This window comes from Hemitrygon akajei, unplaced genomic scaffold (genome assembly GCF_048418815.1).
Source record: "Hemitrygon akajei unplaced genomic scaffold, sHemAka1.3 Scf000034, whole genome shotgun sequence".
Classification (NCBI taxonomy): Eukaryota; Metazoa; Chordata; class Chondrichthyes; order Myliobatiformes; family Dasyatidae; genus Hemitrygon; species Hemitrygon akajei.
In genome coordinates, this window is record NW_027331920.1 from 14,281,049 (window position 1) to 14,297,792 (window position 16,744).

General features: G+C 49.0%; 1 protein-coding gene across 1 annotated transcript in view; it reads left to right on the top strand.

Moving 5' to 3' along the window:
• The first annotated feature begins 678 nt into the window (after positions 1–678).
• Positions 679–16,744, top strand: part of LOC140720009 (uncharacterized) — a 37,488-nt gene continuing 21,422 nt past the window's right edge. The window contains exon 1 of the mRNA XM_073034913.1: positions 679–1,703. Coding sequence (XP_072891014.1) covers positions 1,062–1,703 — 642 coding nt within the window. The 5' untranslated portion in view covers positions 679–1,061. The remainder of the gene's footprint in view (positions 1,704–16,744) is intronic.

Here is a 16,744-nt window from a genome sequence, read left to right on the forward strand (position 1 = left end):
ACATCATGCCGACCATATAACCTACTCTAGAATCTGCCTAGAGTTTCACTACCAAATAGCCCTCTATTATTCCCAGCTCCACGTACGTACCTAACAGTGTCTGAAAAGACCCTTATTGTATCCACCTCTACCACCATCGCTGGCAGTACCTGCCACTCTCTGTCTGAAAAACATACCTCTGGTAGCCCCCTTGTACCTACTTCCAAGCACCTTAAAACTATGCCCCCTCATGTTGGCTAGTTCAGCCCTGGGAAAAAACCTCTGCCTATCCACACGATCAATGCCTCTCATCATCTTATACAGCTCTCTCAGGTCACCTCTCATCTTCCATCGCTCCAAAGTTTTGTAAGGCATGCTCTCCAATCCAAGCAACATCCTTGTCAATCTCCTCTGCACCCTATTTAGAGTATTTTTTCCTGTAGTGAGTTGATCAGAATTGAACACAGTGCTAAAAGTAGGGCCTAACGAAGGCCTTTTATATCTGTAATAGTACCTCACCGCTTTTGAACTCAGTCCCATGGCTGATGAAGGCCTTCTTAAAAACATTGTCCAGCTGCATAGCAGCTCTGCATGAACTATTGACACAGATCCCAAGATCTCACTGATCCTCCAAACTGCCAAGAGTCCTATCATTAATATTGTATTCTGTCTTCAAATTGGATCTACAGAAATGAACCACCAGGATGAACTCCATCTGCTTCCCACAGTCACCTGTGGTATATCTCAACTTGAGATGAACTGGGTGATATTCTGATGCCAGAACTTACATTGAGAGAAGATCTTACAGAAACATGTAAAGTTCACACCACAGTGAGATGTTCCGCCTGTTCTGACAGCGGGAAGTAATTCATTCTGTCGTCGGTGCTGAATACACATCTGAAAGTTCCCCAGTGAGAAGACAGTAACCTGTTTACATGGTGGGAAGGCATTCACACACTTAACCATGCCACAGTGACACCAGCAAGTTCACACCGGGGAGAGGCCAATCACCTGCTCTGTGTGGGAAAGGATTCACTCAATCATCTCAACTGAATGAACACCAGTGAGTTCACACTGAAAAGATGCCGTTCACCTGCTTAGTCTGTGGGAAGGGATTCACTCGTTCATCCACACTACAGAGACACCAGCGAGTTCACACCGGGGAGAGGCCATTCACTTGCTCTGAATGTGGGAAGGGATTCACTGACTCATCCAAACTTGTGAGGCACTACCGAGTTCACACTGGGGAGAGGCCGTTCACTTGCTCTGAATGTGGGAAAGGATTTGCTCGGTCATCTCAACTGACTGAACATCGGCGAGTTCACACTGGGGAGAAACCGTTCAGCTGCTTTCAATGTGGCAAGGGGTTCACTCAGTCATCTCATCTGAAAGTACATCAGCGAATTCACACTGGGGAGAAACCGTTCAGCTGCTCTGAATGTGGGAAGGGATTCGCTGATTCATACTCCCTTGTGAAGCACAGCCGAATTCACACTGGGGAGAAGCCATTCACATGCTGTGAATGTGGGAAGGGATTCACTGACTCATCCCACCTCGTGAAGCACAGCCGAATTCACACTGGGGAGAAGCCATTCACATGCTGTGAATGTGGGAAGGGATTCACTCAGTCATCTCATCTGAATGTACATCAACTAATTCACACTGGGGAGAAACCGTTCAGCTGCTCTGAATGTGGGAAGGGATTCGCTGATTCATACTCCCTTGTGAAGCACAGCCGAATTCACACTGGGGAGAAGCCATTCACATGCTCTGAATGTGGGAAGGGATTCACTGACTCATCCCACCTTGTGAAGCACAGCCGAATTCACACTGGGGAGAAGCCATTCACGTGCTCTGAATGTGGGAAGGGATTCACTGCATCGTCCAACCTGGTGAGGCACTGCCGAATTCACACTGGGGAGAAACCGTTCACCTGCTCAGATTGTGGAAAGGGATTCACTCGGTCATCAGGCTTGAAAGTTCATCAGCAAGTTCACACTGGGTGATGCCAGTCACCTGTTCTGATTGTGGGAATGAATTCACTCAGACATCTCAACTGACTGAACATCAACTGCTCAGACGGGAACAAATTCACTCAGACATTACTGAGCGAACATCAGCGAGTTCACACTGTATAGAAGCTGTTCATCTGCTCTGACTGTGGGAATTAATGCATACATTCATCTCGGCTAACAAAAGACCAGACTGTTTTCAGCAGTGAGAGGACGTTGACCTGCTCAGACTGTGGGAAGGCATTCACACACTGATCCACACTGCAGAGACAGTGGTGGGTTCACACTGTGGGGAGGGTGGTCTCCTGCTCAGACTGTGGGAAGGCATTCACACACTGATCCACACTGCAGAGACAGTGGTGGGTTCACACTGTGGGGAGGGTGGTCACCTGCTCAGACTGTGGGAAGTCATTCACACACTGATCCACACTGCAGAGACAGTGGTGGGTTCACACTGTGGGGAAGGTAGTCTCCTGCTCTGAATGTGGGATGGGTTTCAATCAGTCCTTCATCCTTGTGTCCCCCTACCGAGCTTTGACCCATTGTGAATTGGAGAGATCAGTAGCTTGAGAGGACGTAATTCACTCAGGTTCGCCAATGGAGTAGTAAGGGCAGTGGTTTAGGGCAGGTTATTTTTGAGCTTTCAGCAGTGGCCACTCCACAGTCAGGATGGATTATCAAGAAAACCTTCATTAGCAGGAGCAAGTGGAGCGGTCGTTGTTGGAGTGGACAGAGTTGGAGCGGAGACTTTGAGGCTTTAATTCTTTGAGGTTTCAGTGGGGAGAGCAGTCAGTCGGAGAAGGCAAAATCATGATGGAGGTAGAATTTTTTTTGCCCCTTCTTTACATTTTCTCAGTTGGAACAGTGGAGATGCCAGGCGGGATAGTGGAAAGCTCGTTTGCGGGATGTGGGAAGGCAGGGGACCCTCCTGTGGCCCTGATAACTACACCTGTGAGAAGGGCTTCCAGCTTCAGCTCCGAACAATCCACATTACGGAGTTGGAGCTGGAACTGGATGAACTCCAGATCATTCGGGAGGCTGAAAGGGTGATAGGTAGGACATTTGAGAGGTCGTTGCACCCAAGGGGCACGGCACAGGAAACTGGGTGACAGTGAGGAAGGAGAAAGGTGGAAATAGAGAGTGCAGTTTATCCCTGTGTTCATCTCCCTGAGCAACACATATATCACTTCAGATACTGTCTGTCATGGTCTGGTCCGTTAAGTCCGCATTCCGGATCACAGTCTGGTCCATGCTCCTTATTCCAGGTTTTCCGGGTTTCCCCAGTTTCTATTGAGGCAGCTGATTCTTGTTTGGCTGGTCTCATAAATAGCTTCAGGATTCAGCCTCTGGCTGCTGGATTGTTCCTGTCCAAACCCCCGTCTGTATCCCTTCCCTTCACCTTCCTCCTGGAACCTAGCCTAGCCTAGCTTTGCCTTGCCTCACCTCTGCCTAGTGCCTCGCCTCGTCTCTGCCTAGGGCCTTGCCTCGCCTCTGCCTAGTGCCTCGACTCACCTCTGCCTGAAATCTTGCCTCGCCTCTGCCTGAAGCTATGCCTCGCCTGAGCTGTCTCGTCGTGTTCAGCGTTCTGTGTTATGAGTCCCGGCCCTACATTCTGTACCCAATGAGGGGTCCCGGCCCTGTGTTCTGCGTTCTGTCGTTCCCCAACTTAGGCTCTGGGTTCTCGTTATGTCCATGTGCCTTGCCCAGTACATGAGTACCTTGTCCGGCCCGGTGCTGGGATTCCCTCGTCCTGTGCTGGGGTTCCCTCGTTCAGGAGTCTCACGTCCAGTCCTGTTGGCTCTCCGTCGACGACTAAGGCTCTGGGTTCTCGTCATGTCCCTGTGCCTCGCCCAGCACAGGAATACCTTGTCCAGCCCGGTGCTGGGATTCCCTCGTCCTGTGCTGAGGTTTCCTTATCCCGTCCAGGAGTCTCTCGTTCCATCCTGTGCCTCTCCTCGTCCTGTAGCCTCGACTTGTCCTCGCCTGGTTCTGGAGTCCGAGCCCGAGTCAAGACCCAGGTTCTGGGTCCTTGTCCAGTCTCTGGCTCGGAGTCCAAGCCCAGGCTTCTAGTTCCCAGTTCCATGTCCTGGTCAAGTCCGAGCCCAGGCCCAGAATCCTTGTCTCGTCCAGGGCCAGTGTCATGTCCAGTGTCCTTTCTTCCCCATTTTCCTTGCTTCCTTCTCATGCCTAGTTCTGTTCCTGGTAGTTCAGTGTCTGTGTCTTGCTTTTGGGTCCAAACCCAACGCTCCCCTTATGACACTGTCCGGGATGGTGGGATGACCTGGCAAAGGAAAGTCACAGCAATAGGGTCTCTGGCACTTAGTCTGGCTCTGAGACTGAGAAGGGAAGGGAGGAGACGAGGTGAGCTGTGGTCAGAGATGATTCAGCAACAGGGTCTCTGGCACTTAGTCTGGCTCTGAGACTGAGAAGGGAAGGGAGGAGACGAGCTGAGCTGTGGTCAGAGGTGATTCAGCAACAGGGTCTCTGGCACTTAGTCTGGCTCCGAGACTGAGAAGGGAAGGGAGGAGACGAGGTGAGCTGTGGTCAGAGGTGATTCAGCAACAGGGTCTCTGGCACTTAGTCTGGCTCCGAGACTGAGAAGGGAAGGGAGGAGACGAGGTGAGCTGTGGTCAGAGGTGATTCAGCAACAGGGTCTCTGGCACTTAGTCTGGCTCTGAGACTGAGAAGGGAAGGGTGGAGACGAGGTGAGCTGTGGTGATACGTGGCTTGTTAGCTCAGGGAACTGACAGGATGTTCTGTGGGTGAGAATGAAATTCCAGGATGGTGTGTTCCCTCCTGCATGCTGGCATCTGGGTCATCTCAGGTCGAGTGCTCAGCATTCCTCAGGAGGGTGGACAGTGAAGGTCGTGGTCCATGTGGGTAACAATGAGATGGGCTGGTAGAGTAACGAGGTTCTGTAAAGGGAGTTCAGGGAGTGGGCTGCTAAGTTAAATTGCAGCTCATCCAGGGCTGCGATCTCAGGACTGTCATCAGTGCCAATTGCCAGTATTAGGAAGATTATACAGTTTAGCACGTGGCGAAGGAGTTGGTGCAGGAGGGAGGGGATAAGATTTTTGGATCATTTGAGCTGGTGAGGATTGCTGCGTACAGAGGAGTGTGAGTGTGTTGGGGGAGAGAGCGTTGTTGGAGTGTGACTGGGCACACAGATCTCTCTATCTCTCTCACACACACACAAACACATGCAGTGGGGTGAGAGGGAGGGGAGTGAGAAGGGGAAGGGGAATGAGGAGGATGGAATTAGGGCTCCTTCACAAAGTCCCAGACTCACCCAACCCTCTGGAATGGGTCCCATTCCCTACCCCAGGCTGGGGGTGAGCATTGAGTTGCCTTGTCAAGAAGACATGGAATTGTTTGATAGCATATGGTTAACACACTTTGATAATAAATTTACGTTGAAGTTGTATTGTTTGTAAAACATGTACTGATGAGAAATGGTCTCCGTGAAGGTCCGAGAGTGGAAAACGAACCGGTGTTCAGCCCCACTGCTCCGTGCCGGACAAGAACCCCTATCGGAGTCTGTCTCATCTGTCTGAGCTTGACACGTCTCATTCTAAAGTTTCCTCCTTCTGTCCCTGTCCCAGTGTCTTTTATCTTCCTTCTCAACCCCGTTCCCTGCCTTCTCCCCATGACCTTTGACACCTTTACTGATCAAGCACTGATCAGCCTCTGGTTTAAATAAACCCGATGACTTGGCCTCTGAGCCGTCCGTGGCAATGAATTCCACAGCTCCCTCATCTCTCCAAATGCATGCTGTCTGGAATTAGACATTGTGACGCAGAAGGATAAAAATGGCAGCTATCTACTCTGTCTATACCTCTCGTAATCTAATCAAACTCTTTCAGGTCACCCTGATCCTCCTTCACTCCAGAGAAAACAGCCCAAGTTTGTCCGAACTCTAAGTCAATAAATGGTGGGTTGTTGATTAATAAAGGTGTCGAAGCTGACGTGTAGAAAGCAGCAGTATGGAGTTTAGAGGGAAATTCGAATGGTGGAGAAGACTCAATGGACGGAATGAGTATTTCAGTTCCTACGACGAGCGGTGTTGTGGTGAGATGGCGAAGCGATGCGGAGGAAGCTGCGGGTGCAGGTAAGAGTGAGTGTCCAGGTAGGAGATGGTGTTAAGCAGCTTTTCACTACGTCTTCCGACCAACAACAATTAACTCAAAGTGGATCAATCATAAGTGTTGTTATTTTCCCTTGCAGAAGGGACGATTTGCAGTGCAAAACAACTGGTAATAGCTTTGTCCAAAAAATACACAGACAGTACGGTCATTCCTTCATACACAAGTTCAAGGACAGGGTGCACTCTGTTGTTTGTGGAATTAGTGTGTTTGGCATTAAACATCTACAAAATGTTGCACGAAGTTTATTAGCAAAGCAATCTGATACAATACAGGTTCCAGCTCGTTACAGACAAAAATACCATTTTGGTACTGAAGTACTTTTCCACAGAGGTGGAGTAGCATTCCTACACCCCTTGCCCCCTGTGAAAACTATTCCAACCCAGACACCACTCCCCATTTCTGTTAACACCTCCGATCCTTGCAGCCCCCACCATCTGTGAAAACCCTTCTGACCCTACACCCATCACCATTCTGTAAACCCGCCTGACGCCTCCGCCACTTGCCATCTCTGTAAAACCCTCCACCATCCACCCTGGTGCATTCAGGTGACAGCTGACCCGAGAAAGACACCGACTGTGGCAGGTGGCAGAGCTCACTAAACACATTCACACTCGCTGATTTAGTAAACTTATCGTTTTGCATGGTGATCTTCACTAAACCTCTTCCTACCTTCCCATCTTTAATTTCCCCCTCCACTTTCTGCTTTCCACGAGGATTCCATTCGTCTCTTCCCACTAATCTCCCTCCTGGAACATATCCTTGCAAGCGAGGGAAGTTCTACACGCTCCCATTTTCTTTCTCTCTCAGCTCCATTCGTCCTTCCAGGTGAGTCAACACTTCACCTGTGAGTCTGTCAGGTTGATCTACTCTACCTGATGCTGCTGGTTCAGCCTCCGCTACGTCAGTGAGGCCCAATGTAGATCGGGAGTCCACTTTGTCAAGTACCTTTGCTCTGTCCACAACAAACGGAATTTCCCGGTCACAAACAGGCGAAAATCTGCAGATGCTGGAAATCCAAGCAACACAGGAGAAATTTTTTTGACGATTTCAAGTTCCCTGGCCACGATCATCTTACTGTCACTGTGGATACCCCGTTCATGTACACCTCCCCCTCCCACCAGGAAAGTCACAGAGCTCTCCGTTTCCTTCTGGACACCAGACCCAACGAGTTCCCCTCCACCACCACTCTCCTGCTCTTTGTTTCACTTGTCTTCTTTGTTTGAGCTGAGCTCTACTGTCACTTCTTTCTGTCACCTTGCAGTGAACTGGTGCTGGTCACGTGTGTGAATGATTTGGAGGGGAATGCAGATCGAACAATTAGTGAGATTGTGGATGTCACCAGAACTGGTGGGTGGGGGAAGTGAGGGTTGTCTGAGGTTACAGTGGGATGGAGACCAGCTGGGGAAGTGGGCATAGGAGAGCAGCGGATCATTACTGTTACTCAAAAACAGGTCTTCAGGAGGTCAAAAAGACCATCATTCAGATGGAGAGACAGCTTCCCTTGGGGCTCTGGATTCACCAGACAAGACTGGTGCTGTGGTTCAGCTCATCAGTTTGGAGGGAACCAGGAATATAAGGTGTTGCTCCTCCCTCCTGAGCATCAGCTCATCAATTAGGGGAACAATTCGTGGAGCAGCTTCGCACGATCCGTCCCAAGCAGAACCTCCCAGTGCCAGACCTTTCACTGTTTGATCGATGGCCTCCTCTTGTGCCGGGATGAATTCCCCCGTCAGGGTGGAGGTACAACATCTGAAGTACTCCAACCCCTTGCGTGAATATTAATCTCGCCTTCTGATAGACCAAACCCACCCCCACCCCCGTCTTCCTCTATTCCACACTCTTACTTCTCACCTGCCGTTTACATCCGCCGGGTCCCCTCCTCCTCCCTCTCTCTCTCCCCTCTGGTGCACTCTCCTCACCGACCAGATTATTTCTTCTCCATCCCTTGACCTTTCCCACCCAGCTAGATTTACCTGCCACCTTCCAGCTAGCCTCTTTCCCCTCCCCATATTTTTATTCTGGCTTCTGGGTACATCCAGCACCCAGGGTATGTCCTTTTCTTACTGTTACCATCAGGGAGGAGGTACATGAGCCTGAAGACAGACACTCAGCGATTCAGGAACAGCTTCTTCCCCTCTGCCATCAGGGAGGAGGTACAGGAGCCTGAAGACACACACTCAGCGATTCAGGAACTGCTTCTTCCCCTCTGCCATCAGGGAGGAGGTACAGGAGCCTGAAGACACACACTCAACGATTCAGGAACAGCGTCTTCCCCTCTGCCATCAGGGAGGACGTACAGGAGCCTGAAGACACACACTCAACGATTCAGGAACAGCTTCTTCCATTCTGCCATCCGATTCCTGAATGGACGTTGTACCCTTGGACACTAGCTCAATTTTTTAATATAATGTATTTCTGTTTTTGCACGTTTTTAAAATCTATTCAATAGAAGCATATTGTAATTGGTTTATTTATTCATTACTATTATTTTCATTTCATTTATTATTACTACTTTAACAAAAAGAATTTTACTCCTCTGCCCTCTGTCTATAGTATCCACGTCCTTCCTGTATTGAGGGGACCAGAACTGAACACAGTACCAAAAGTGAGATCTAACTAAGTCCTTAAATCTGTAAATCTCCTGTGTCCTCTGTCGAAAGTATCCATGTCCTTCCTGTATTGAGGGACCAGAACTGAACACAGTACCAAAAGTGATGTCTGACCAAGGCCTTATATCTGTAAATCTCCTGTGTCCTCTGTCGAAAGTATCCATGTCCTTCCTGTATTGAGGGACCAGAACTGAACACAGTACCAAAAGTGAGGTCTAACTAAGGCCTTATATCTGTAAATCTCCTCTGCACTCTCTCTATAGAATCCACGTCCTTCCTGTATTGAGGGGAGCAGAACTGAACACAGTACCAAACGTGAGGTCTAACTAAGTCCTTATATCTGTAAATCTGCTCTGCCCTCTGTCTGCAGTATCCACGTCCTTCCTGTATTGAGGGACCAGAACTGAACACAGTACCAAAAGTGAGGTCGAACTAAGGCCTTATATCTGTAAATCTGCTCTGCCCTCTGTCTATAGTATCCACGTCCTTCCTGTATTGAGGGACCAGAACTGAACACAGTACCAAAAGTGAGGTCTAACCAAGGCCTTATATCTGTAAATCTCCTCTGCCCTCTGTCTATAGTATCCACGTCCTTCCTGTATTGAGGGACCAGAACTGAACACAGTACCAAAAGTGAGGTCTAACTAAGGCCTTATATCTGTAAATCTCCTCTGCACTCTCTCTATAGTGTCCACGTCCTTCCTGTATTGAGGCCACCAGAAATGAACAGAGTGCTCCAAGTGGTGTGGAACTAAGGTTTTGCATACCTGTACCATTGCCTCATGGATCTTGAATTCAATCCCACAGTTGATGAAGTCCAACACACCATACGCCTTTCTAACAACACGGTCAACCTGCGGAGCAGCTTTGAGCTCCTATTGGGCACAGATCCTCGACACTGCCAAGAGTTTCACCATTAATATTTGGTTGGTCAAATTTGAAGACAGAATTTGCTAACTTGCAGTCCTCTGGTACTTCTCCCGTCCTGGTTGATAATGCAAAGATCATCGCCAGAGGCTCTGCAATTTTCTCCCTCTCTTCCCTCAGTAGCCTGGGGTAGATCTCACCTGGCCCCAGCGACTTGTCTAACTTAATATCTTTCCAGTGCTCCAGCACGTCCTCCTTCTTAATGTCTATATGCTCAAGCATTTCAATCCGCTGTAAGTCATCCCCACAATTGTGAAGGCCCCCTTCCCTGGTGAATACTGAAGCAAACTATTCATTAAGTACCAACGCTACCTGATCTAACTCAGGTATTGTATCCTTTTGGTCCTATGATCACATTGCTCATCCTCTTGCTCTTCACATACTTGGAGAATGCCTTGCTGTTTTCCTTAATCCTGCTCACCAAGGGCTTCTCATGGCCCCTTCTGACTCTCCTAATTCACACTTACACTCCTTCCATGTAATCTTGTAATTTTCTAGAAATCTATCTGTATTCAGTTTATTGGAGCTTTCATAAGCTTTTCTGTTCTTCTCAACTAGATTTTCTACATCCTTTGTACACTATGGTTCTTCTACCCCACCGTGTGCTCCCTGCCTCAATGGAACATACCTGTGCAGAACGCCATGCCAGTGTTCCCTGAACATTTGCGACATTTCTGCCGTGCATTTCCCTGAAAACACCTGCCCACAATGATTTGCAGGTAGTGATCCTGTGAAATTCATTGTCATGGCCGGTTCGGAGGCCAAGCCATCGGTTTGTCACGTAACCCGTGACCGGGTTACTGAACCAGCAGAAATGAAACACACTTTGATAGATAGATAGATAGATACTTTATTCATCCCCATGGGGAAATTCAACTTTTTTCCAATGTCCCATACACTTGTTGTAGCAAAAACTAATTACATACAATACTTAACTCAGTAAAAAATATGATATGCATCTAAATCACTATCTCAAAAAGCATTAATAATAGTTTTTAAAAAGTTCTTAAGTCCTGGCGGTAGAATTGTAAAGCCTAATGGCATTTGGGAGTATTGACCTCTTCATCCTGTCTGGGTCTGGTATTACTGTAGCTAATAGTGTTTATTAGTAAACTCAGCAATACAGTACTATAAAAATGCAAATATGTGAAACAGGTTAGCAATGATATGTACAGTACAGAAGTGTGGAAATAGGAATCAAAACCAAGCTCTTTCAAAGTCTAGGGGTAAATGGATAGTCTTACGATGGTGAACAGTTCAGTTCAGTTTAGGTGGGGGGGGGAGAGAGAGACACACACACACACGTTACCATCGAACTGTCTGTTGGCTTCCTGTCCTGTTGTGCTCATCGACTATGACCATGTACGACCGTTCTTCAGTGGTGGGCCTGTCACCCAGGCAAGGGTGGACACACAAACAACCCCCCACCGGTCGCACCTTTCACACACTGTGAGCCCCTGATCGATCCTCCAAACCCCCACCTTCACATGGGTGCACAACGCTCTTTCAGTGTCCCGTGGTGTGTCTCAGCAGAGCTGCTTTTTATCATCACTTGCTGGACACCGGCTGTCCATCAAACTGGCTCCGCCTTGCTGTCTCTGCAAGAATCTTACAAGCAGGCAAAAGTGTCCTTGGAGCAAAGGTAAACAATCAGCCAAGGAGCCATAATATTAAATCATGTCTCTCTGCCTCTCATCTGTGGCGGGCGCCTCCCCCCCCCCCTTCCCTCTCTCTCTCATTAGCAGCATAGTTCACAGGGGGGTCAACTCTCGACCCCATTTCAGCTTGGTTTGCTCATCACAGGTTTTATTTAAAACATAAGTTAATCAGTGCTTGATTATTAAGGATATCAAAGGTTATGGGGAGAAGACAGGAGAAAGGTGTTGAAAAGGGAAATAAAAGACACTGGGACAGGTACAGAAAGAGGAAACATTAGAGGGAGATGTGTCAAGCACAGAGAGATGGGACAGACTCCGATAGGGGTTCTTGTCCGGCACGGAGCAGTGGGGCTGAACACCAGTTCGTTTTCCACTCTCGGACCTTCACTGAGACCATTTCTCATCAGTACATGTTTTACAAACAGTACATTTCAATAATCAAGCTCAACGTAAATCTATTATCAAAGTGTGTTAACCAGATGTTGTTGAACCATTCATTTTCTGGTTGACAAGGCAATTCAATGCTCACCCCCCAGCCTGGGGTAGGGAATGGGACCAATTCCAGAGGGGGAGGGGTGGGTGAGTCTGGGTCTTTGAGAAGGAGCCCTAACCTCATCCTCCTCATTCCCCTTCTCACTCTTCTCCCACTCAACCCGCTCTTCCTTACGCTCCATACCCACACTGCATATGTTTGTGTGAGAGAGAGACCTGCCTGCTCCACCCTCCATCAACGATGCCACCCTCTCCCCCAACGCAACACCGCAATCCTCGCTGGCTCAAATAATCTGAAAATCTTAAACCTTCCCTCCTGCACCGATTCCTGAGCCTTCCTGTTTCTGGCACGTGGCAAAGTGGCAATCCCAAGATTACAACCCTTGAACTTAGCACCACACTCCCTGAACACCTTTTGTTGAACCTCAATACTCCACCTGTCCATATCATTGGTACCCACGTGGACCACGACGTTCACTATTCCCTTTCCTTAAGAATGCTGAACACTCGACCAGAGATGTCCCGGACCCACGGCACTCAGGACCATCCTGAAATCTCGTTCTCCCCCACAGAATCCAGTCTGTTTCCTTAATGGATGCATCACCTATCACACAGCTCGACTCTTCTCCCCTCTTCCCTTCTGAGTCACAGAGACAGAGACCCAGTGGCTGTGACTTTCCCTGGCTGGATCACCCCCACACCCCGCAACAGTATCCAGAACGATACCCCAGTTGTTGAGGGGATGACCACATGGGTACTCTGTATGGCTGTTTCACCCCTTTCCTTTCCCTGGCTGGATCACCCCCACACCCCGCAACCGTATCCAGAACGATACCCCAGTTGTTGAGGGGATGACCACAGGGGTACTCTGTATGGCTGTTTAACCCCTTTCCTTTCCCTGGCTGTCCCCCAGTTTCCTGGGTCCTGCACTTTGGGTGTAACCACCTCTCTAAACATCCCATCTATCAGCCCTGAAGCCTCCAGAATGATCTGGTGTTCATCCAGTTCCAGCCTCTTAATGCAGGTTGTTAGAAGCTGCAGCCGGATCCACTTCTCGAAGGTGTAGTGATCGGGGGCACTGGAGGTGTCCCTGATTTCCCGCATCCCACAAGAGGAGCTTTCCACAACCCGTCTGTAATCTCTACTGTTCTCATTGAGCAACTGAAAAGAAGGGGGCAAAAAATCTCTACCTTCAGCTTAATTATACCTTCTCTGACTGAAGGCTCCCATCACTGACAGCTAAAGCCTCAGAATCTCCACTCGGACTCCATTCACTCTGACACTGACCGCTCCACTCGCTCCTGCACAACTTTCAGTTCTTGCTGAGCAAACCCAAATGCTGACTGGCCGCTGCTCAAAGGTCCAACGGAAAAGAACTGCTGCAAGGCTCTGCCTTTAATCTTCGACTGAAGACCATATGCCATAGAAACATAGAAAACCTACAGCACAATACAGGCTGTGCCGAACATGCCCTTACCTCAGAAATTACCTAGGGTTACCCATAGCCCTCTATTTGTCTTCGAGCCTTCTATTTCTCTAACGTCAGCAAAGTTTCCTCAAGGGGAAATCTTGCCTGACAAATCTGTTGGCATTCTTGGAAGAAGCAACAAGCAGGATCGACAAAGGAGAATTTGTTTCCTCAAGTGAAACTCCTGCTGGAAAAGCAACCCGAATGAAGAAATAGATGTTGTATACTTGGATTTTCAGAAGGCCTTTGACAAGGTGCAACACACTAGGCTGCTGAATAAACCCACGGTATTACAGTGGAGACTCTAGCATGGATTCAACAGTGGCTGTGCCATAAGGTGGGCGTTGGGAACGGACCCAAATACAAGACACAGACACTGAAGTACTAGGGAGAGGACTAAGTGTATCAGGAAAGGAGTGGGGAAGAAACGACACTGGACATGACACAGGCCCTGGACAAGACTAGGTGACAGGGCATGGGCTAGGACTAGAGTAGGAAGGTGAGACCTAGATGAGGAACTAAGAACTGGGAACTAGGAACCTGGACAAGGATTCCGAGCCAGAGACTGGACGGGGACCTGGAACCTGGGTCTTGACTCGGGCTCGGACTCCGGATCCAGACGAGGACTGGACGAGGCAAGGTAACAGGACTGGGACCCTCCTCGGAGCCTTGAACATGGACTGGAAACCTCCTCGGAGACTTTGACCTGGACTGGACTTGACTCGAAGCCTGAGACTTGGACTGGACTTGGACACGGAGCAACAAACAACGACAGTCCACTCGAGTAGCGGCAAACAGTCTTCCTACTGAGCCTTGGACTCGAGCATGGGAACACAGAACACAGAGCCAGGACCCCTCTTTGGAGACAGGACGTAGGGCCGGGGCTTTACATAGAGTCAGGACCCCTCCTTGGAGATAGGATGTAGGGCTGGGGCTTTACATAGAGCCAGGACCCCTCCTTGGGGACAGGACGTAGGGCCGGGGCTTTACATAGAGTCAGGACCCCTCCTTGGGGACAGGACGTAGGGCCGGGACTCATACACGGACACAAAACACGGGGACACAAAGAGACAGTTCCAAGCTCCTAGATAGATAGTTTCTTCTGTTGGCGGGGCAAGGCTCCAGTCTCACTCCAGCGGTTAAACTTGACAGTGATAACAGGGGAGGACGCAGGTGAGGTTGCAGGCAAGGCTTCAGGCGTGGGTTGCTGATAGAAGGGGAAGGGAAGGGAACAGTCCAGCCTCAGGCCTGTCTTACCCAACGGAGGCAAGGAGAGCATACTGTCAAGACGAACCCCACAGAGGAGAGAACAGGATACTGACAAGATGAACCAGCAACCACACTTGAACCCAGGGCCACTTATATTCCAGCCCCAATTTGAGAATCAGGTGCCTGTGATTAAGCACAAATGAAACAATGGACAGCCAGAAGACCCGGAGTCCAGAGTTCAAGGACCGGACCGTGAACAGGAACGCAGACGTCACGGACTGGACCATGACAAGCTGAATGGTAGGAGGCAAAGACTGGGGATAAAGGGAGCCATCTCTGGTCGGCTGCCAGTTACTAGTGGCGTTCCTCAGGGCTCTGTGTTCGGACTGGTGATTTGTGTTATATTCCAATAGTTTGGAAGACGGAATTGCTGGCTTTGTCACAAGGTTTGCAGACGATATGAAGACATGAGGAGGGGCAGGTAGTTTTCGGTAGAGAGGGTACAGAAGGACTGAGATAGATTTAGAGAATGGGAAAAAAACAGCAGATGGAATACAGTGCTGGGAAGTGTATGTTCATGCATTTTGGTAGAAGAAATGAAAGTGTTAACTTCTTCGAATTGGGCAGAAAATACCAAACAACTGAGGTGCAAAGGGACACGGGGAGTCCATGTTCAGGATTCCCTAACAGCCAATGAGTCTGTGGTCTGGAAGGCAAATGCAACGTTAGCATTCATTTCCAGAGATCTACAATATATAAGCAAGGATGTAATTTGGGAAGTTGGTAATCACTGGTGAGGCCTCACTTGGAGTACAGGTTTGGGCCGCTTATCTTGGAAAGGATGTGCTGAAACTGGAGAAGGTTCAAAGTATGTTCACAAAAACAGATTCCAGCATTGAATGGATTGTCATATGAGGAGTGTTTAATGGGCCTGAGCCTGTATCAGCAGAGGAATCAGGGCTGATCTCATTGAAACTTATCAAACTGTGGAAGGGCTTGATAGAGTGGATGTGGAAAGGATGCTTCCTGTGGTGGAAGAGTCTACGACCAGGGAACAGAGCATCAGAATAGAGGGGTGTCCTTTCAGAACGGAGATGACTGAGAACAGACAGAGAGTGGTGAATCTGCGGAATTCCGTGCCACAGGCAGCTGTGTGTGGAGGCCAATTCTTTATGTACATTTAGGGCAGAGGTGGATAGAATCTTGATTGATCCGGGCATGAAGGGATACGGGGGCAAGACAGGTGATTGGAGCAGAGGGGAAATTTGGATCAGCCACGATAAAATGACAGAACAGACTCGATGGGGTAAACAGCCTCATTCTGGTCTTATATCTTATGGTCTGACGGTCTGTCCCCAGTGTGAACTCGCTGATGCAGCTTCAAGTCAGATGACCAAGTGAATCCCTTCCCACAATCTGAGAAAGTGAATGGTTTCTCCCCGGTATGAACTAACTGGTGTCTCTGCAGCTTGGATGACCGAGTGAATCCCTTCCCACATTCAGGGCAGGTGAATGGCCTCTCCCCAGTGTGGATTCGCTGATGTGTCAAAAGGGTGGATGAGTGAGCGAATCCCTTCCCACATTCAGAGCAGGTGAACGGCCTCTCCCCAGTGTGGCTTCGCTGGTGTGACAAAAGGTTGGATGACTGAGTGAATCCCTTCCCACATTCAGAGCAGGTGAACTGCCTCTCCCCAGTGTGAACCAGCTGGTGTCTCTGTAGGGTGGATGAGTGAGTGAGGTGTCCCTGGTTTCCCACATCCCACAAGAGGAGCTTTCCACTACCCGTCTGTAATCTCTACTGTTCTCATTGAGCAACTGAAAAGAAGGGGGCAAAAAATCTCTACCTTCAGCTTAATTACACCTTCTCTGACTGAAGGCTCCCATCACTGACAGCTAAAGCCTCAGAATCTCCACTCGGACTCCATTCACTCTGACACTGACCGCTCCACACGCTCCTGCACAACTTTCAGTTCTTGCTGAGCAAACCCAAATGCTGACTGGCCGCTGCTTAAAGGTCCAACGGGAAAAAACTGCTGCAAGGCTCTGCCTTTAATCTTCGACTGAAGACCATATGCCATAGAAACATAGAAAACCTACAGCACAATACAGGCTGTGCCGAACATGCCCTTACCTCAGAAATTACCTCGGGTTACCCATAGCCCTCTATTTGTCTTAGAGCCTTCTATTTCTCTAACGTCAGCAAAGTTTCCTCAAGGGGAAATCTTGCCTGACAAATCTGTTGGCA